Below are 21,940 nucleotides of genomic sequence, written 5' to 3'. Positions count from 1 at the left end.
ACCATCATTTAAACACTGTTATCATAACCAGTGTAGATGAAAGCAAAGAAGAAATAGTATTCAAGATGCTCATGAGAAGGAGAAGTAGCAGCAGACATTTTCACATTCCAAACCCCAAAGATAAACTATTTAAAGAAAATTAAAAGGAAAAAGAAATATAGAACCAACACTGTTGATGTGAGCCCTGTGCTAACAGATTACTCCTTTGGATCCTCATGATTAGAAAACACTAAAGTACACAGAAAAAAAACCCAACTAAATTTTTAAGGAATAGAAATACCCAAATTTATAGGTTATTTTAGTATATTGTAAATATAGTAAAATAAAATATATAGTAATATAATAGTAAATATAGTAAAATATAATATATTGTAATTTTCTTCTTCAAAAGATAGAGTAGTATAAAACACTTTTAACTATAATAAATTTCAATTATCCTAACATTAATCCATTGGTGAGATATTTGGTGATAATTACATGCTACTAAATTTAAAAGAGAAAGAAAAAGCACTCCAAAGTACAAATTCAAAAATATTTAATCTCCTGGCACATTGCAAGGCTAAAAAAAAAATTCCAAATCCTACATTGCTCTAAAATAAAAAAATGAGAAGAAAATCCATTAGGTCACACCTTAGACCCCACAAATATTTTCTCAGATTACATGATGGATTAAAACAACTATTTATTTCTAAGTACGACCTACCCAATAAGCAGTAACTAAGCCCTTACAGGACAGACAACATAAATCACACTGTTTGTTTTTCCAGTGCTTTATATCTAACAATGAGAAAAACTGTATCTGACTTCACTCAATTTTTTTTTTATTCAAGGAAATTCAGAATTATTAATTATACAAAAACATACATAAGGGTTTGCAAGATTTGCTTATATGCAGTTCTTAGGTGATTCCTGACTCAAGACCATCTCCCTTCTAAATCAGCTGAATCTAGCTAATAAATAACCTGCTAGGGAAGATTCTCCGCCTTCAAAACTGAATAATATGTTCATTTTGTCATTAGTGTTCCAGTACTTGTCTTTCACTACAAAGATCACTTTTTCATTACTTGTGTGAAACAGCTGAAGGATTTTCATTCAACCAGCTAAAGACACTTAATCTCTTATTCATTTTAATATCTAAATATAAATTCAAAGAAACTCATTAAGTTGGTTATAATTATGAGTATAAAGGTGAAGGCATTCAGTCTCATAATTAGGCAAGTGGCAAGGTCTCATAGCTCTACATGTTCTGCTAGTGTACTCACATGTCTTTACAGTAACTCACTATGTAATATTAGCCAGCTCTTCATACCACTTCTGCAAATTATTCTGAAGAATATCATCACTCTTCATCATCTTCTATTTTATCTCAGTGAAGAAATAAAAGGGTGTGTTGATATGTTTTTGTTGTATGTCATTCTGCAGGACCTAACACAAAGTGTATCTTCTGCATTTGTTAACTCTAAATTCTTTTATACTGTGAACACTAAAGCCAAACACTTTAGTGCATTAATTTCTTAACTTTTTCCACTACATTTCCCTGAAAGACAAATTTTTAGTTCAGCATAGAAAAGAGGTGAAGAATCTTTTAATTACTAACTGTCTTATCTTTGCTAAGACCTGAAAGGAGCATTCTGGTGAGGATTTTAGTTTGGTTTGGTTTCTGGTTTAGTTTGGTTTCTGGTGGGTTTTGTAGGTTGGTTTGTTATTTGGCAAACTACAAGATTTACATGGGAAATGATGGGAAGACAGAAAGGGAAAATATAAACTGAAATTCATATTTAGAAGTTGAATTCCAGAATTAGCAACTACAGAATCAGACTGTGTTCCTCTGTATGGCTCTGCACTGATCAATGCATATTCACCTACCTCCAAACTGCTTTTCACTGGAAACAGTTTTAGATGCCCAAGTACACAGTGTAACATTGATTGTTAATCACAGCCATAGTTAGGGCTGGGAGGGACCTCTGGAGATCATCAGGTTAATCTCATCCTAAACACTGTTTCTCAAAGGAAGCAACAAAAAATGGAGTATGGTAACTCACCTCTGCACTCCATATCGCCTTTCCAGAATAGGTTCCCTAAATGGGGGTGGAATATGGCCAAAATAATCTGGATAGGCCACTTCTGAGTATTCTGGAATAGACTTTGTGTCCTTCACCATTTCAAGATAAAGATCACAGTCGTGAACTGGTGATATATCAGAAACTTGAAGTGTGGCATGTTCTCCTGATGAACTAGATCTGGAATCCTCCTCCTCCTCTGAATCCACTCCAGTGCAGCAGAGTTTTCCCAGCTGGACAGATGATCCTTCAAAGAGACTACCTCCACAGGGTGAAACATGCTCACAGGGTTTACTACAAGCAAGTGTGGTAATGCTAGCTTTGCTTTCCTTCTCTGCTCCACACCCTGTACTGATCATTTGATCATTTTTTGCACTGTTCTGGAGACTGATTCTGTCCAAGCCTTTCACAATTTCTTGGCTTAGACACTGGCATGATGGAAGCATATTTCTTTGATCATTTTGCTGATGTAAACTACTGCCTTTCACATTATCTTTCTTTGGTAGTTCTAGAAACACTGGCCTTCTATTGTATTCCTCTGTCAATAAAAGACTGCACTCCTTTAAAGCAGCTCCTTTGGTTGACGGGTTTGCTTCAGCAGAGTGCTCCTCACTGGCTGTAGGAACAACAATAGGTCCACTCAAATTTGCATCAGGTACAAAAGGCTTTGGTTCCTGGGAAACTAAGTCCCATTCCTTTAAAAACAAGGGTGAAAAAATAATTTTAAAACTTATTAAAATTAAACAGTTCCCAAGTTTCATGTATATTCGAAACATTTGTCTTTCCTTGTTTTAAATGTAATTTAAAAGATGACAGCTGTTATAAGGCATCAGAGCAATGAAGTCTGTCTTTTACAAGAAGGCCTTAAAGCAATAACCAGCAGTTCATGAAAACAAAGAATAAAGTCAATGCAATTGCCCAGATATTTTAACTACCTATTTTACGTAGGGGAACAGCATTTGAGGAAATGCCTAATACGATTAAGCACTCTCAGAAATCTCACATCCTTCTTCATATTTTACTTTCTGCTGTATACAATAATCAGACATCAGAAAACAATTTTCCTTTATACCTACCCACAGTACCCCCTCCTCAGTAAGACTGAAGCAACCATAACACCTAACTAAATAACCTACAATAAACTACTCCCATGTGTAGGCCCTGAACTGCAGACCCATGATTTTTGGCTAGAGGAACTATCCACCCAAAAAAGAACATCAAAGTATATTCCAGAATCAACCTGACATGGCTAGAAATGTCCTGGGAACAATATACTTTACCTGAAAGTTTTCTGAAAGTTCTGGGAAAAAATGCTCATACATTTTCAGATCTTCTATGGATCTTCCCAGCTCCTGCTTAGGTTTCAGTTTATTAATATCAGTCTCAATATCATCATTCTGAAAGATCACGAGAACAAATTAATCTTACATCCAAAATTAATGATGCTCTACAACATCAATCTGAAACATTCACCTTTACTCCTGATACAGCCACGCTTTAAAAGATGAAATACCACTATTTCAAAAGTAGCTGAACTGCAGCCTTCACCATGAAGATTTAGACTACTCAGTGTTATTAGTATGCCTAAGCCTCCATTTCAACAGCAATATTACAAACATCTCAATTTACTTGCTTTCATCCAAACTTATTATACACACATATCAGATTTTACATGAAATCCATGCATATTCCCAGCACAGAACTTGGAATGTGAAGATTTCATCTGATTACAGTGACAAAGCAGTACTTCTTCTATGGAAGATACTCCCTCCATCAGGGCTCATGAGATCCTTGAACATAATATTTTTCCAGTTCATGGACAGACAATTCTATTAACTCCTAAATACACATAACATAAAAATATAAAATAAGGCAGTTCTGACTAAATACTAATCCATGTCCCAGCTGGCAGCTAGAGAACAGGAGAATATCTTCCCTAAGTGGTACAAAAGTTAGAGGTATGATGTCTACCTCTACTGCTGGCTGAACTTCAGCTACCTTGCTGAAACACTGACCTAGTCAACCCCAGTCCAGAGTGCTGGAAGTGGTTTGAGCAGCTCCTACATATGGACCAGCTTATGTGAGAAAAACAGGCTGAGAGAAGTATAAGCTGGGAAGAGAACACTGCTAAAGGAGTCTGTGGTTCTGTTCCACTGCAATCCAGACACATCAAGTGAGAAGCAAACAAATTTTGACAAAAATCCTGAAGCAATCTGAACAAGAATGGTAGATATTTTCAAGCAGCACCCACCTTCTTTAAGTTTCTGAAGGTTTTTAATTTCAGAAAAACTGCTTCTAACACTTAAAATGCAATTATTCATCAGATTCAAGCAACTTAAATAAAAAATTGCTATACCTGACTTTTGCCTAGAAATTGTGTCTCTACCAACCTCAAAATGTTGGTCCTTGTCATCATCAATTTCAGTTTCAATTTCTGATTCTGTTTCAGCATCATCATTATCATCACTTTCATCTACTACATCATCCACTACAACACAAAAAGTTTTTGTAAGGCAGATTATACATTTAATCCAATTATACATGCTCAAAGAAGATTTTTGATGTTCTAGGTTTATTTTCTTTTTCATGTACTCCTTGAAAAAAATGTGAAAACCAACTAGTAAACTAGTGCTGGGGACTAGTTTACTAGTTGGTTTTAAAAACTAGTTAAGTTTTCACATAGTGTTTTCCACACAGAAAATTTGCTGATTGTCCTTAAAAGGCTCATTCAGAGGTTTACAAATTAAGCTGATTTTTTAGTGTACTCAAAATGACTACGTGTACTGCTTTTACAATACTGGCTATATAAAATTATACTTTTAATAAACCCAGACCTCTACCCACCCCACAACATTCCACATGCCTTTTAATATAGAACTTCTTCCTTTTAAAGCATTATGTATGCTATTTCCTTTAGGTTTTTCACTTCTTTTTATAATAGGTAACAAACCTATTAAAAAATCATATCATCACTTTAGTAAGCTAGGACATTTCTAAATAGGTATTATACAGTACCAATTTACTGTATTAAGCAGAGATTCAATTTCTGTGGGTTTTGAAACACACTTCTAAATCTATTTTCTACTTTGAAGACAAAACATAAAGAATCTTTGAACTACTGGAGTCTGACCCACATGAGCCCCAACAGGATAACTTACTTTCAGACTCCGATCACATTTTGTTTCAGGAGATATCATGAATAAAAGATATTAATAAGTTTACTTTGACCCTTCATTTCAGATTAACTTTCTCACAGCAACTTTATTAGTTGCTTACCAAGTCAGATACTACACTGTATTGGAATATGTATTAATTACCTGAAAATAATGAAAGGTGTTCACAATGGGATGAATCTATTTTCTACAAAGAACCATATAAATGCTTTGCAGTACAGTGTTTTCTAAGAGGCTGCAACAGTCCAAGAAAGCAGCTCTACTTTCTCATCATGCAAATGAAGGAATAACCACAATAACCATAATAATATAAAAGCCAGTGCTTCAAATGGCAAACATTAATCTAAAATCATCACATCCTAACTTATCAAAGTGACAAAAAGAAAGGAAGGGATACAAGCTCCTGTAAGACAGGATGTACACTACAACACATTCTACATAGGAGAATGTATACACTGCATGAGTTGAAAGGAGAAACCATTTAAGTTTGAATACAGCCTGTTCTTTGCTCTTCAGAGTTTGGTGAACATCACCTTTCAGTCCTTGTTTATTTATTTCATAACCACATGTGACTGGACAAAATTTCTATCACTTTTAACTTAACATTAGAAACTGGTGCTCCACACCAACAGTCACAGACCCTTTTCTTGTTGGGAAGTGTCTCAGAGTCCTTTTAGCAGAGAACACAAATAAGTGCAATTGATTTCACTTTCCATAAAGCAAAATTAGACACACTCAAAGACAAAGTACTACAAAGTCACCATACCATCAGGAGGCAAATTGTACAGCTGAGCCACAGGACCACTGGCTGGGATAACTGGGAGTTGAAAATGGAAAGCACTTTTAATAGTTGGTAAAGGAAGACGATTTTTGGGAAAACATTTTCTCATTATTAGGCTGGATGTATTGACAAGAGGATCAAGAGTTCTTACTGCAAGGCACTCCTGTTAACAGCAAAATAAAGAAAAGTATTTCTCAAATTGAGAGTCAAACTGCATTTATATACTATTTATAAAAAAAATTGGTTCATGTCTTTTTCACAGAAAAACTTCTACTAACTCAAATTCGCCTTTTTTAAAAATCCAAACTTCACCACAGAAAGGCATTTTCACTCCCGCTTTTTTAAAACTATGTTCAACCACCCCTCCCAGAGATAGCCACAGCAAAATAACAGCAAATACAAATTTTATTCTATACTCTTTCAATGTCCCAGTGGGGTACAGAATATAAACCTTATTCCCATAATCAGGAATGACCATCAATCTCGTAAGAGATATGACAAACTTGAGGTCATAGCCAAAAAGGCAAAAAACAACAACATAAAAAAACCCTATCAGAATAAACTTACCTGTGAAGTGTTGTAAAGAATTTTCATCCCATTGGCATCAATAAATGCTTTTCTTCCCAGTTTGATGTTCGTAACACTTTTAATGCACTGTAACACTCCTTTACGTATCAGCATGTATCTGTGTCGGCTATCGTGACGGTGCCAATCAACATAAATCGTTATAAGCACCTGCACATATCCTCTGTCTACTGCTCTCCTGGCATTAGTTTCTTTGCAAAAAAAAGTTAGGAAAGAAAATTAAAATTGCCCAGTGACTTCAATATTACTTTCAAATTTTACTTTCAATGTTTAAATTATTATTTTTATCCAAGTAACTGAGTTGTTTCAGTTTGAATAGTATTTTAGCCACACTTAGAAGAGTTTTACATCCACCTAAATAGAAATGACTGGAAAACTAAGACCAGTAGCCTAAACATCATTCTTGGAACATTTCACATAATTTTCATAGTTCACTAGAACAGCATGCATTACACTTAAAAGGCAATTGTAAGATGCTGTCACCCAGTAAATTAAAAACTGAACATATTTCTACAAAGCATGTCTATCACTATCTACACACACTGTCCAGATACAAGATTTGAAACAAACTTTTTTTCACTTGCAATCCATATAGTTTCACAACTATCACTCAACTTCCATAAGCTAAAAATACTTCTACCCCAAATACTGGGTAATCAGTATGACAGCTGGAAGAGTATTCCAATATAGAGTAGACTAATGTTGTTATGAAAATATTTAATTATATAAAGTATATGAAGTTACAAGTTAAAACCACTAAGGAGCAGATATCCCTAAATAAATGAACAAGACCTCCTGTTTTAAAAACACACCTTTTGAACACCTCATTTTCCTCCCCAATATTAAAGTTTAACTACCAATTTACAGAATGGAAAACTGACAACAATTTGGAAATATTTCTTTCCCTAAACTTCCCAAGGAGAAATTGCAAGATTCATAAATACACAAACCTGTAAGACCAAGGTCTCACACTGAATAAACACGAATAAACTCAGCACCCTGTGATAGTCGGTACAGAAATTTCTCACCATTTGTGTGAAATGGTTTTCTGCAAATCTCATCACATCTCAATTCTTATTCAACTCCACTAAAACTACTCGGAATGCTGTCACTTCAACACAACTATTTGGAGAGAATGAGTTTTTAATTCCTTGCTAGTTATAATGCTGGTCCGAAATCTGCAAAGATGACATTGTGGGGATCAATTGCTGCTGGCTGAGACAGTCCATGTCTGGAAACACGCCATGGGTTTTGTTACCTTTAATTCCACTTCATGAGCATCACTGACAGATTTGTCATTGGGACCCAAATCCTAATTATTCAGGAAGGTAGTGAAGAATACCTGTATTTTCCCTAGGCATCCAAAGATATTTTCAGATGTATGTGTAAAAAAGAGGCACGGGAGTTAAGCTATAGACATCTATTACTGAATGGCTGAGGTGAGTGAATGTAAAAATATATTTGTCCACCTTGGACCTAGATCAGCTCTGCAGAAGCAGTGCAGCCTTTCTGCTGCAAAACTGACAAAACACTAACCAAGTATTAAACATTCATGTATATACAAAAGCATCATGTATTCATGTATATAAATAAAGCATCAGAAACCACAGATGAAACTTATTAATAGGTTTCCTAGCCTTATTTTTGTTTTGGCTATGAACTTAATGCTTAGTTTTACTGTGTCCATATATACACACACACCCATTATAGCTCAAGGAGACATTTTCTTGTAGTCAAACACTTACTTGATTTTAGCAATGCAGCAAGTGTGTCTAAAGCAACCCTGTCAACATAACAAGAAAAGTCAAAACAGCAACCAACTGGTAAGCTTAATCTACAACACTGTAAAACTATACAAAATATTTACTGCTTACAGACTTATAAAGAGTCTAACTTCAGGTTTTTCTGGTTGCACTGTAACATAGACTTCACTTCTATATTACTACAAGATCATGTATTTGAAGTCTGATGACAAAACTTAAAAATATCAATGTAACAACTATACAAACTTTCAGCTTTTGCAAAAATGCTGTGACAATGTAATGTTTATGACCAACACTCACTGGTTGTGATATTCTGAAATTCATGTCTTTGTTAGCAGCAGAACAAGTAGAACTTCCACAAAGCATTGGACATTATTTTAGAAAACTGAAGGTCAATACCAGCAGTCAGCAAATGAATATACTGAGAAGCAATGCCCATCAATCTGTACTACAACACAAGATGGTCAGCATGAGATTTTTCTTGTATCCCAAAGATCTTCTCTCAATTCAGCTACTGAACTACAAAACATATATACTTATTTTTCACTTCTTTGTGAAGATAGACTTGATGTATCTGATCTTATACCATAAAGAGGGATATCATGATTAGTCACATCAAAAAATTGGAATTAATATTTGGAATTTTAGCTGAGCCTTAAAGGAACAGGACATGTTTTTTGAACCCTACTCCCGTGATCACAAACACCAGATTTTGATCACATAACGCTATTTCTTTTTGTAACAAAGCTAGAATATGCACAATATGAGATTAATACCTTGCTAATCAGATGAAAAATATAGTTTTCCACTAGTACATACTTCAAAAAGGTGAATTATATAAAGAAAGGATTATCTTCAGCTACATCCACCTGGATACTTTTTAACCCTACATTCACCCAAAAAACCCAATCCAAATCAAAAAAACCCAACCAAACAAAAAAAGCCCAAACTCTACAACCACCACCAGAGTGGGAATCTAAAGCCACTGCTTTCAGCGACACAGTGAATTTTAATTTTTTTAACATAATAGCCCACAAGACAGTAATTGCTGGGGCTTCCTATTCTATGTTTTATGTTCTTGCTCCGGATGTCTATTTGCTTTGCAGAAAAATGGAAAAAAATTCTATTATCAAACAAAAGAGATAGTGTCACACTAAAAGCACAAAGCAGATGATTGAATAAGCTGAATTGGAAGAGGCACACAAGGATCATCAAGTCCAACTCCTGGCCCTGCACAGCACCACTCCCAAGCGTCACATCCTGTGCCTGAAAGCATTGTCTAAATGCTCTCGAACTCTGTCAGGCTTGGTGCTGTAGAAACAAACTAAAAGATGATGGGATTGTCTTGATCTATTTGTTATGATTTGAGGTTAACTACTGTACAGTTTCCATGCAGGAATATTAGAGATAAATAATAAGGTGTATTATTTTACCAGTACTGCAACTAGACATTCAAGTATTTTGTGTTACTCTACTGGGAAAAATTTAAATTTATCATATATGTGACACTCCTTCCCATCACCCTTCACTTTTATCTTCAAATATTAATTGCATTTGATTTCTCCAACATTGTTTTTTTCCTTTTACAATTAAGTTTTGTAAAAACATACAGGGTTTTACCACATAGTATATTAAAGAAATCTTACTTACTTCATAAGGCTAGTGTTCCTTTTACTAAAAGGGCCAATAATCTTAAACATCAGTTCTATTACTCCATTCTTTCCCAGCGATACTGCATTTACAGCTGGAAGTTAAAAGCAATCCATTTTTACATAATGTAGTAATAAAGGCAAAAAAAAATTCCATATACTCAAAATTAAAATTCAAACAAGTTAATTTTGAAGTACAAAAAACACTAGACATTTTAATCCTTTAAGACATACAGTGACAAGCAGACACTACTCTACACATAATTAGCATGACGACCCAATCCTAATAAAACTTGGAAAAGAAGAAAACTTAATCATTACTTTACAAATAAAACCACATACTACTTCCAATACAAGCTTCTGCTTTTTTTGTTAGTAAGAAACAACACAAAAACAATTTTCTTTATAGAAATTCACAGTCTACTGAAACAGCAGGTATTCTAAAATTTCAGGTTCTATGACTTGCTGTCATAGAAGATGACTATGACCCTTCAGTTTTTGCACAAACAGGTATATTCACCAGGATTTGAAATCCAAGAGTCTGCTAAAAAATTTTAAAATGCCAATTGGTATAGCTTTCCTGAACTATGTGTTCTGAATACATGTTCTCAGAAAAAGAATAAATATAAGTAATCTATTTGAACGGGAGCAAATGAAAAGAAATTATGCTAAGAACTGTGTTAGAGAAATCTGTGCCTAAAGTATGTTTGAAGTACAACAAGCAACTGAAAATACAAGCTGCTCCATTCCTGACTGAGTTTAACAATATGCTCTCCTAACAAACTAGGAAGAGAGCAGCTAAGAATTTACTTCAGTAAAATAAACACTGTTATTACTGTAGAATTTAGTACATGAACCTAAGTGGCAATTTCATCATCATTAGCAGCAGCAGCAGCATACCAGACCCTAAGTCAAGTTAGGACTTACTCTGATAGTAACTGTACACAAACTTGAAGAACTACTACTCATCACAAAATTACAAACTACTACCTTTTCTTATCATAAAGAGTGAGAAATACAGAAAAACAGAACTGATTCAAGAAGTCAAATTAGAGACTCAGTCCCATTTTCAGGATGAAGCAAGTTTTCAGATAAGCAATGTAAATATCTGTATTAGTCTTTTCATTTCAGGAGTGCTTCACCTCACTGTCTCAGCAGAAAAAAAGCTTCCTTGTCTTGAAAATATTAAGGCTTTACGAACTATTGCTGCTCATGTGAATGACCTGAAAACATAATCTTACAGATTATCAAATCAGTTCTCTGGGTGGGGGGGAGCATGGCCATGTTTTAAATTTCTTGCACATAAATAACAACAATTTCAAGCTCAAATGAAAAAAATTAAGAGCATCTAACTGACAGTAGGGGTACAGAAAGAACCTCACTATTTTCATCAATTTCCTACTGCCTGCCCAAACAACTAGGCTCTTGTGGAAGAATATTAGTCTAATAGTGGAGAGTGGAGCTCTTGAACAAAAAGGAGTAAATTAAGGAAAATGTTAAATTAAGAAATAATTAGGTTAAATTGAAATATTTCTGTGTTAACCAAGTTTTAAATTGGTAATAAAGAAATAAATATAACATCAGAAATAAAAAACATGGGAATGAATAATAAAGAGAGTAATTATTTGTCTCTAAGTGCTTCTGCAAGCAAACTGTTAGCATTTCTGGTTTAGAGCTTTAAACATCAGCATTTATGCAAATTAGATAGCTCAAAATTCCACACACCCAATAGCACTGATCAAAAAAATATTTCTTTCTAGAATTTAAGCATTTTGAGGATATAAGGAGAAAATTCTCAGAAAAAAATACTTTAAATAATACACATTAAACAAGCACTCAGAGTTGATATTTTAACCTTATCTAAATAAAAAGCTTTATTCACATAGGAAAGCAAATAATTTTCTGCAATACTTACAGTTGGTTGAATAAACTCGTAATAGCTGAAGACATGGCAATACTAGCCTGTGGTTCTGCAAATTATGCTTCACTAAATTCAATGATATGTTTAGGACACCATTTATTCTTGCTTTCATGCCAATCTTCTTGTCTGGCATCAAAGAAATACAAGACCAATCACACTGATTTTGAAATTGTTAAAAAAAATCAAAGTTAAATTACTGAAATCTTTCTACCAATGTTTATCTACTCTCTTATCTACTTAACTCTGCTTATCTACTTTCCACCATTCTTTCCTCCCCTTTAATTTACTTCACTTTAATTTTTTTCTTCTCTACCAGTTCTGGGTATGTAGATGTTTACACAATAACAGAAAAAAATTATTTGGTTTCAATTATAAAACTGTAGTTATTAAGCCATAATATCACCTTTGGACCAATTTTTGCAAGAAGAGTATGAAGAAGCACCATTAGTTCTTCATTTGGTGGAGAGTCTTTGCTGGCAGTCAAAAGCAGCTGAAACAAGATCTGTGTTCCTCCTTTGGTGACTAAGACACTTGCTTTTCGACCACCACCTAGAAATTAAAACTGAACTGATACATCTAAAGCCAAAGAACAATTAAATACCCAAGATACAGATAAAATGAGGTTAGTCTTTAGGACATCAGTATTTTCTTTATATATGACTGCACTATGAAACAGCATGCTAGACTTACAGCAACAAACTATTGTGTAGGATTATTAGAAAGGTAATTTCAGTCTTTACATTCTTTTAATTCTGCATATGCTTCAGCAGTCAACAACAAAAACCAAAATAATGACACATTATGAAAAAACCCAACAACAATAAAAAGTAACTAGAGAAAACAAACAAAAGATATCTGAAAAAGCAAGCATAAATATAATCATATATTACTCCTTAATGAAACTTACCCACTGAGACTATCTCAATGAGAATATTCAATATATTTAGAATAGTTTGAGGATCCCTTGTATTCTGCAATAAAAAAAAATCTGTGTTTAACATGCAGTCTAATAATGGTTTGGATACTTAAATATAGGAGGAATTGCCACCACAAAATTAAATAGAACTTTGGATGTACCCAAATAGCAACCATCCCACTATGCAGCCCAAATTTACCACAAAACCAATTAAAACACACTTTGTAGTATGGTACATCAATTAGAACTGATAGGTGACAAGTAATTTCTTAAAATATCTAAATATAAGGGAGAGAAAGTCACAAGTAGGTTACTTAAAGACAGTAGCTATTCATAACACACCCACACAAATTTTGAAGACTGCATAGGATAACAACATATTTCATAATACAAATATAGTAATAAATATATACATTTCATGATGATAAAATGCAAAACTGCTACGAACCCATAACCAAAAAAATGAAAAGATTTTACCTCTAGGGTTGACAGAATAACATCAATTCCAGTGGAGCCCTTAGAAGTCATCTCCTTCCTGGTTTTTTCTGTCAGAGAAAAAGACCAACACTGGCTTGTAGTAAAAAATACAAGTTACCATCTACAAATTGACAAGAAAATTTACAGTGCAATAATAAAACTTATTAAAAATGCATATATGTACATACTAAGAACTAGGTAAAAGACTTAAGAAATTTTAAAACTAATTTTTGTTTTCAATTGTTCAACAATCTTGTGATGGCCTAGAAAAAAAAGTGAAGAAAAATATCAGTAAGAAAGCTGCCTTCCAGATACTTCTACTCTTTACATATATATAACACACAGACGTACACACATATGAAGCAAATTATTACTTAAATTACAGCTAAGTGACAACACGAAATGGACTCAGCACTACCAATACTATACCAGATACATTAAACATGGTCTCAAACAGATGTTTTCAACAATCAGTGACAAAAACAGATGCATAATCAAACTCACTAAATCAAAACTTAATTCCAGCAAGGGAGATACAAGAAGCAAGGGTGAAAAGGGAAACTACTAAAATCACACAGCTTAGATAATTACCTTGACTCTGGACCAGATGAAGGATCTTTGAGGTAACATATCTGGCACTGTCTGATTCTCCTAACGCAGAGCCTGAATTTATCTTCTCCAGCTGTGACAGCAGGGATATAGTCCGAGAACTGGCAGAAACACTAAAAAAAAAGATGTGATTTTTCCACCTACATCAGAGAAGAAAACTCCTAACAACAGAAACTTGATGCTAGAGTAAAGAGTGTGGCTAAGTCACTTCCATATTTTATCTGGATTGGGAAACAATCTTAATTCTCAATTTTGGCAAATTTACAGTTTTTGCAAAGCCTGCATTGTAACAGACTAATTGTATGTAACAGCATCTCCAAGAGCAACTGTGAACAGGGAAATCAGTTGCAGCAAGTTAAATGCAGCTATAGGCACAAATCTTCTTCATCTATGCTATGAAGAGTGACTTATATTTAATAATTTATGTTAAGTGACAGGATACCCTATCAGACCTGCCATTCAAGAAAAACCTGGCTACAAACAGACTGAAACACAGCTTGTCTCACAGGATGGCATTTCAGAAAAGGAAGAAAATAATGTCATTCGTGAAGTGAGCGAACTAGCACACACCAGCTAAAGAAAAATAACACAATTTTGAAGAAAAAAACTTAGGAAGGTTTCTAAAGTTATCATTGACGTTTGGATCCATTTTAACTACAAGGGCATTTTGGCCTGCTGTTGGCCTGGGTTTATGCTGGCCACAGGCCAGGCACCCAGAAAAGACACTCACTCACACACTCCCCTCTGCAGCTGGACAAAGGAGAGAAAATTTAATGAAGGTTCATTGGTTGCGATGAGGGCTGGGAGGGATCACTCACTGAATACCATCGGGGCAAAACAGGCTCAACCTAGAGATATGAAGGGAATTTATTACTGACAAAATCAGAGCAGGACAATGAGAAGTAAAATAACCCCTTAAAAACAGCTTCCTGCCAGCCCTCCTTCCTTCCAGCTCTGCCTCCTACCCCAGCAGTGCAGAGAGACAGGGAATGGGGGTTATGGCCAGTTCATCACCCCAGGCTTCTCCTGCTGCTCCGGGAGGGGAGGTGTTTCCCTGGGGTCCCTCCCATAGGAGACAGTTCTCCATGAACTTCTCCAACATGGGTCCATTTCATGAGCAGCAGCTCTCAGTGAACTGCTGCAATGTGAGTCCATCCCATGGGCAACAGTCCTCCCAAAACTGCTGCAGTGTGGGTCACTCTTTTACAGGATGCAGTCCTCCAAGTACAGGCTGCTCCAGCATGGGGCCTCCCTTGGGTTCACAGACTCCTTTGTGCATCCACCTGCTCTGGTGTGGGTCTCCTCCACCAGCTGCAGGTGCTTCTCTGCGTCCCCATGGACCTCCATGAGCTGCAGGGGCACAGCTGCCTCAGCCATGGTTTGCACCAGGGGCTGCAGCAGAACCTCAGCTCTGGTGCCTGGAGCACCTCCTCCTCTTCCTCCTTCTCCACTGACCTTGGTGTCTGCAGAGTTGTTCCTCTCATGGATTCTCACCCTACTCTTCTCTGGCTGCAACTACATCTGCATAATAACTTTTTTCCCTTCCATCTTAAATCTGCTATCACAGCAGTGTTATCACCATTTCTGACTGGCCCAGCCTTGGCCAGTGGCAAAACTGTATTGCAGCCACCAGGGAATTAGCTCTTCTGGACATGGAGGAAGCTTCCAGCAGCCTTCCACAGAAACCACCCCTGCAGCTTCCCCCCCGCTATCAAAACCAGCAAACCCAATAGTCCTGCCAACAAAAAATTGCCTTAAAAATGTATTGTAGTGTAAGACACCACTTCAGTCCAGGCATTTATATAGATAAACAGAAAGAAAGAATTGCTCTAAGTGTTGATTCTAGGCAGAGTCAGTATAGAAACTGTTTCATTTGTTCTATACTTTTAGATCATAAAAATTATTCAGAATAGTTTTGAGATTCACATTCCTACATGACAGTAATTTTTAAACAGGTGTTTAACATTTTAATTGTAGTCATGCAATTAACTACAGGAATTATGACTTCCATGCATTAACTACCTTGGCTTTTCCTTCACAACATTAGAGTCCTCCAATAATCAACAATAATTCATTTTACACACACGTTCTATCTACAATAAAATTAAAGTCTACGATACTAGCTTCATGAATAGTCAGTCAGTTTTGTATATAACAGTGAGGAATTATTACTCCTTGATTTATATTTTACATCCGCGTAAAGGTTTCACACTTACAGCTAACTCTACTAAAATGTTAAAATTATGGGAAAAAGTTAGTTGAGGGCAAAAGTTACACTGCCATGAAGGCAAACTGATATGAGAGCTGCACAGGAAGCGCTTCCACTACTCTCACTTTTCCACACAGACATCTAAATGACAAGCATAGCCAAAAATCAATTTCAGATTACAGATGATTCTTACAAGGTGGTAAGAACAAGAAATGGTTATATTAATTATAGCTCTTAAATAGGAGTCATTTTATATCGTGAAGTAAGCCTATCACCTTCTCAGGTATTTGACACACTTTGATTTTTTTAAAAAATTTAATTATTAAAAATTTTAATTATTAAAGTGTAATTATTTTTTAATCTAAATTAAATCTGTCTTGGGTGCTGAAACATTAATTTCCTTGTGTAAGTGAAGCATAATCATGCCAATCCTTTCTCATCATCTAACACCATGCTGAATAGTATAAAGCCGTTATTATTTGCATAAGCTTTGTTTTGCTTATCTCTGCTTCTCCGTTTATCCACCAAACATGAAATGCTCCAAAACTGACACAAAATTGTAACGAAATCCACAAGCTCTGTTGATCCAATATACAAACCAACCAAATTATATAGGATGTTATCTCCACCAGCTCCACAAGCAAAAGAAGTAAGAGTCCAGCCAATCCACATGCAAGCCAATCACATGTAAGAGAACTGCCGCTTCAACTTGTGTGTGTGTGCGCATATCACTTCCATTGTGGTACACCATTGGTCCCACAATGAAATTAATGTAGTTTGAAAGACGAAAAAAATCCAAGAAAGCAAAGCTGATCCTCAGGAATAATAATTAATAATAACAACAATAACAACAACAATTTAAAGAAAATTTTTTTGCCAAGATAGAATTCACTTATAGGCATTAAAATGTCAGAGCAAACGAGATTTTTGACTGCTGCAGCCTGGAAAACTCAAGCAACACTGACACATGGAAGCAATTTGCCAGGTACAAGAAGCTTGCACCTAACACAATTCCTCCATAGTTAATAAAGGCTTTAAAAGGTTTAGGTAGGGTAAATAATTCTCAGTACTGGGCAGTATAACAACTTAAGTTCTAAGATTTAGAGTTATAATCTCCTCCTGGGAACAGAGTTTCTACCAACAGCAATAACAGCTTATTACAGCAGAGATATCTTTAAAATGGCTTTAGGCTATTCATCTTGTATAAAGTCTTCCAACATAAATACAGCTATCTGCATTTCATGTCTTCAGCATACACAATAAAGCATCCCTAAAAATTAACACCAGCCAACACTGAATTGCAAATAAAGTCTTGATTTCCTCTTAGTTATGGCTGAGTTTTCTTCTTAAAACAAGAATTATACTCTTATTTACGAATATTCTACACTAATCTACACAGTGTTTATAAAACTATTTGACAATTTTCAAAGCCTGCACAGTACATCAAAAAGACCATAGGACAGGAATTACAGCAGCCAGACAGACATATAGCAGCAGAGTTGGTAATATTGCTGCGACCACCCACTTGACCTCAGAACAAAATGAAAGCACAGGTTGTAATGAGACTCTCTCCTATTTGTAATGTAAACATGTACATGCTGACCAATGAGCCCTTCAGCATCCAAATCTAGAAGACAGCTCTCCAAAATGTTGAGGCACCATGGAATTCTGAATTTTCAATACACAACAAGAAACAGTCAGCATGAACCCTGTCCTGTCCAAGGTATGCTTCCTCTCAAGCTACCAACATTGCAGAGCCTCAAATGAATACCCTGAGGACTGTGGCCAGACTTTTGTGGTGACCAGAGAGAGACACAGCAGAAGCCAAAGACTCAGGGGGAAGAGCTGAGGTTTTCCTGTTCTTAGACTGCGAAGGCATAAAAGCCCAGGGGTTCCTTTGTTGGTGGTTGCTCCTAGGAGGCACCAGTTATCTTACTGCACCATGAGTAAACTGGTTTGTAGAATGAGACATTGGAGACTTTGCTAAGAGAAACCTGGGGTCAAACTGGTACAAATGCAATGCAGACCAGTCTCAAGAATTCTGACTGGAGTATTCAACATGAATTTGAATCATCACCCATCAAACTAGAAGAAGACTAACTATGGCTTCTACTCAGTCAAAAGCCAATGTCAGAAGAATAAGATGACTCGGACTGACCTGACACATCAACATGCAGCTCTCCAGAGCTCAGTACCTGAGCTTGTCACTGTTGCTGGAGGGGCACAGAAACAATATGAGACTGGTTTTCCCACAAGGGGAAGAACCCTTCTTTTTATTAGGAGTAACATTTTTCACCCCATCCATTCTAAAGCCTTCTCATAAGAGCACTCTGTCACTGAGGGTTACACAGAGTCTCTATTATCTTTAATTCCTAAAAAGCATGACTAAAGAGCACCAGAAGAAACTTCATGGCACCATAAAAACTATTCTCTTCAGATCTGCGTAAACACCAGTGCTGCTCTTCATGACACATATATGCCAAACCAATCCCTGATGACCTGCAAAAATTTCAATAACCAAATGCAACCTCTTTCTTTGTATCTCTTCATTTGAAAGGCTTTCTCCCTGAAGTTTAATATTGTCATTTCAGGCACTTCTTACTATAAACGCAACTGTCCTTTATCTGTTCCATTGACATACCTCTCTAAGCACAGTGTCTTGTACATATTTCCATTTCCAAATATTCTTAACCATTTTCTGCACTTTACAAGAGTACTTTGAAATAATTTGGTCCTCCAGTAGTTTTGCAGATCTTTCAAGCTTCAAGTAGTCCATAATTTCAACAATTTCCCTCTCTTACAGATCATTAGTAAAAAACCAGAATATTTGCCACCATTAGCTGTAATCAGAAAGAAAGAGAGAACATGCAGAAGTAAATTGTGCACCATTTCCTTCCGATAGTCATCAACTACCACTGATCTTGTATCCAGTCAGTGCTCTACTCTGTACAAAGACAACCAATAATTATTATTCTCTGACAGATTTACGCTTTCTTTAAGCATCTTGAGGTGAAGTTTACCAAGTTTAGTTGATCTGGTACAGTTCATGTCTCCACAGGCAGAAAACTCCTTCTTCATCCCACATTCAAATTCTACAGTTAAAAATGCTCCTCACACCACCGCTTTGCCTGTACAAAGGAAGCACCCCTGTCCTTACGTCAAATGTTACCAAAACTTAAAACATGACTCTAGCTAACCAGGAAGCTTTGTGGATTTCCTCTTTCACTGGTCAGGAAAGCCACAAGTAGACAATAAGGAAGAAGGCTCAGAAAGTGAAGAACTGAGGTCTTCAGGGCTCCACACTTGAAAGAGAACTACCTCTACAAGGGGTTCACATTTGAAAGAGAACTTCCTCAAGAAGAAAACACCTTCTCAAAGAGAGATTCCTCATTACAGGGACACTTCTTTCACTCCCAGAAGATTTAAGCATTTGAACTCTGATAACAAAAGTGATAGATTCACAATCCTCCATTACTCACTGTATGCCACTTTCACTATGCAAATGCTAAAAAACATCATTGTAGCTTTCTACATGTCTACCCACAATCAGAAAGATAATTCTAAGCCACGGCTGCTCATAAAAATTCAATTATCTTAGAATAGTTTTTAGCTATTGACCTTGCAAGAAGCCTTACAAAATATAATAGTCAAATGAGGGATGTCATAGGTTTCTCAATTATACCCACTTCCCCTGAAACTGCTGTTTGCAGTCAGCCAGCACACAGATGTATAAGGCAGTTCCTTCTTCCCCCACAGTAAACAGATCTGCATCCTGGCACGTTACCATGAGCCTTTTAAACAGGCAGGCTTCTCATGAGTTGTCTAGATTTTATTGCAATGCAAATAATTTCAAACTATGGTTTTGGTTTTTTTCCTCAGCCACTTCCACAGTTGTCAAGTAATGGTTAGAGAGCTGATACTTCTGATCATTCATAGCTATATCTGTACACAGAGTCACCATAACTTATTCACGACTTAGGGAACAACTGTTTAGAATTGCAGGGACGGAAACTTTCATTTTGTCTCTAAGTAAAGAGGAATAAATGGCACTTAAGTAGCAACCCTGCAAACGTCTAATACTCTTTGTGATAGTATATTTTATGCATTATAATTTTCAAGAATACTCATTGCTGACAGAGAGCTTATTTTGCTTATCATAATGCCTAAGGGGCTAGTCTACCGCAAGAACAAAACATAAGAGTTTTTTTACCATTTCTTTTGATCTACCCCTCACAAAACCAGGAAAAACCAGCCTGATATAAACCCTAGCCCTGCTTCATCCAAAGTCAGCAAAAGTAAGGATGATTTTACATACAAGAATTTAAAGTCAAATTTTGAATAGATCCCAACATACAAACATAATTCACAGTAGAGCATGTTCTTCATTAAAATTCACCTCCTCACACAGAAAATAACTAGTACTTCAGAAAACTAAGACTGAAGCCAGAATTCCCAATTTTGCTGACTTTACTTTTTTTTTTAATCTGATTAGATGGTTTGATTTAACAAGGTGGTTTAATCTGTGCTACCTTAAGAAAATAGTAAGATTGAAAGCCTTTAAATAGTTTCCTGATGCTTAACAGCCTTCCAGAGAATCTCACACATTTCTCAAATGCTAGCTAAGAGAAGTTCACATGAAAATAACAAACACAGCTTTTCAACCTGACATCTTCTGCATCCCACTTTGGTTCGTCCTAGCTATGTGTTGAATTGCAAGATTGTTGCATGATGACATACATCTTGTGACAAATTCATGGCTTCTTATACAGTATTATAAACTTCTTTAATTCCTTCAGCAGAAAAAACTTTTTGTTTTACCAATATGTGCATAAAATTATTAAATTAATTACATTTTCAATTAAATTTAGCACATATTATCTATTTGAACATCTAACATTAACTGAAAATTTAGATTTAAAGAGTTATTTATTAAATGTGAAGATATTTTTTGTTAATCAATATTGACTCCCTCAGTGTTTCAGGACACCAACCTGCACATCTTCTTACTAAGAAGATAAAGATATTCTTACCAAGATAGAGATTGTTTTTTCACAAATCTCAAATAGCTTAATGTTAAGAGGTGACCGTAGTTTTAAATTTACCTTTTTTCAGATGATGCTTTTGCTTTGTTCATATCGGCAGTATGATTCTTCAAATCACCATCTCTGACAACCTGTAAGATATTGAAAAACTACATATTATTCGCATCTTTTGCTCTTTAAAGAAGAAATGCTCACACCATACTGAATATCCCTTCACTAGAAATGCTAAATTAATTCACAGTGATTGCGTTTCTCCACACTGTCACAAGCTCTTTTCCCTTCACACTATTTGATCCAGCTTTTAAAATAAACTATTGCTTTTTAAGTAGGGAGTATGATTCTGCATTATAATTCTGGCCTACCAAGGTTCAGAAAGTCTGATTACAATAAAACAGAGACTTTTCAGTATCAGTCATTTACTAGACATTATTTTCCTGCCAATGGCAGAATTTTATCAAGTAAAGTTTTTGCTGAAGCCAGTAAATACATTTCTTAAACTGACTTGACAATATTATGAGATGCCACAACATACTGATTTCTGACTCTGATTTTATGTATCTATAGAATAACTAAGGCTAGAGGCACAGTAAGAAACATGGAGTATTTGGTGTTCTTATTTAAGCAAGACCTCAATACATTCCTTGGACAGAAACCATATCGTGCCAAGGACTCAATTTTCCTATCCATCTAAGGACATAGTGTCCTCAGGGCACACCGCTTCCTCAAATGGTGCCTCCAAGCAATTAAGGTTGCAG

At 35.7% G+C, this 21,940-nt stretch overlaps 1 protein-coding gene across 10 annotated transcripts in view; it reads right to left on the bottom strand.

The window, feature by feature from the left end:
• The window catches only part of AGTPBP1 (ATP/GTP binding carboxypeptidase 1), a 63,551-nt gene that overhangs the window by 32,151 nt on the left and 9,460 nt on the right, over positions 1 to 21,940 (bottom strand). For 8 of the 10 annotated variants that reach the window (XR_007780417.1, XM_050986695.1, XM_050986692.1 and 5 more), the window contains 13 exons: positions 21,246 to 21,316; positions 13,917 to 14,047; positions 13,326 to 13,393; positions 12,840 to 12,903; positions 12,337 to 12,481; positions 11,927 to 12,060; positions 10,013 to 10,106; positions 8,345 to 8,382; positions 6,582 to 6,790; positions 6,000 to 6,177; positions 4,451 to 4,548; positions 3,341 to 3,457; positions 2,043 to 2,755 (listed from right to left, as the gene is read on the bottom strand). Coding sequence is in view for 9 of the 10 variants with exons in the window: in XM_050986695.1 (XP_050842652.1) it covers positions 2,043 to 2,755; positions 3,341 to 3,457; positions 4,451 to 4,548; positions 6,000 to 6,177; positions 6,582 to 6,790; positions 8,345 to 8,382; positions 10,013 to 10,106; positions 11,927 to 12,060; positions 12,337 to 12,481; positions 12,840 to 12,903; positions 13,326 to 13,393; positions 13,917 to 14,047; positions 21,246 to 21,277 (2,021 nt within the window). In the remaining variant the exon portion in view is untranslated. Of the gene's footprint in view, positions 1 to 2,042; positions 2,756 to 3,340; positions 3,458 to 4,450; positions 4,549 to 5,999; positions 6,178 to 6,581; positions 6,791 to 8,344; positions 8,383 to 10,012; positions 10,107 to 11,926; positions 12,061 to 12,336; positions 12,482 to 12,839; positions 12,904 to 13,325; positions 13,394 to 13,916; positions 14,048 to 14,664; positions 14,783 to 21,245; positions 21,335 to 21,940 lie in introns of all 10 variants that reach the window. The other 2 variants (XM_050986697.1, XM_050986694.1) reach the window with 2 other exon arrangements.

This window comes from Serinus canaria, chromosome Z (genome assembly GCF_022539315.1).
Source record: "Serinus canaria isolate serCan28SL12 chromosome Z, serCan2020, whole genome shotgun sequence".
NCBI classification, from domain to species: Eukaryota; Metazoa; Chordata; class Aves; order Passeriformes; family Fringillidae; genus Serinus; species Serinus canaria.
This window is presented reverse-complemented; position numbering and strand designations above follow the sequence as displayed.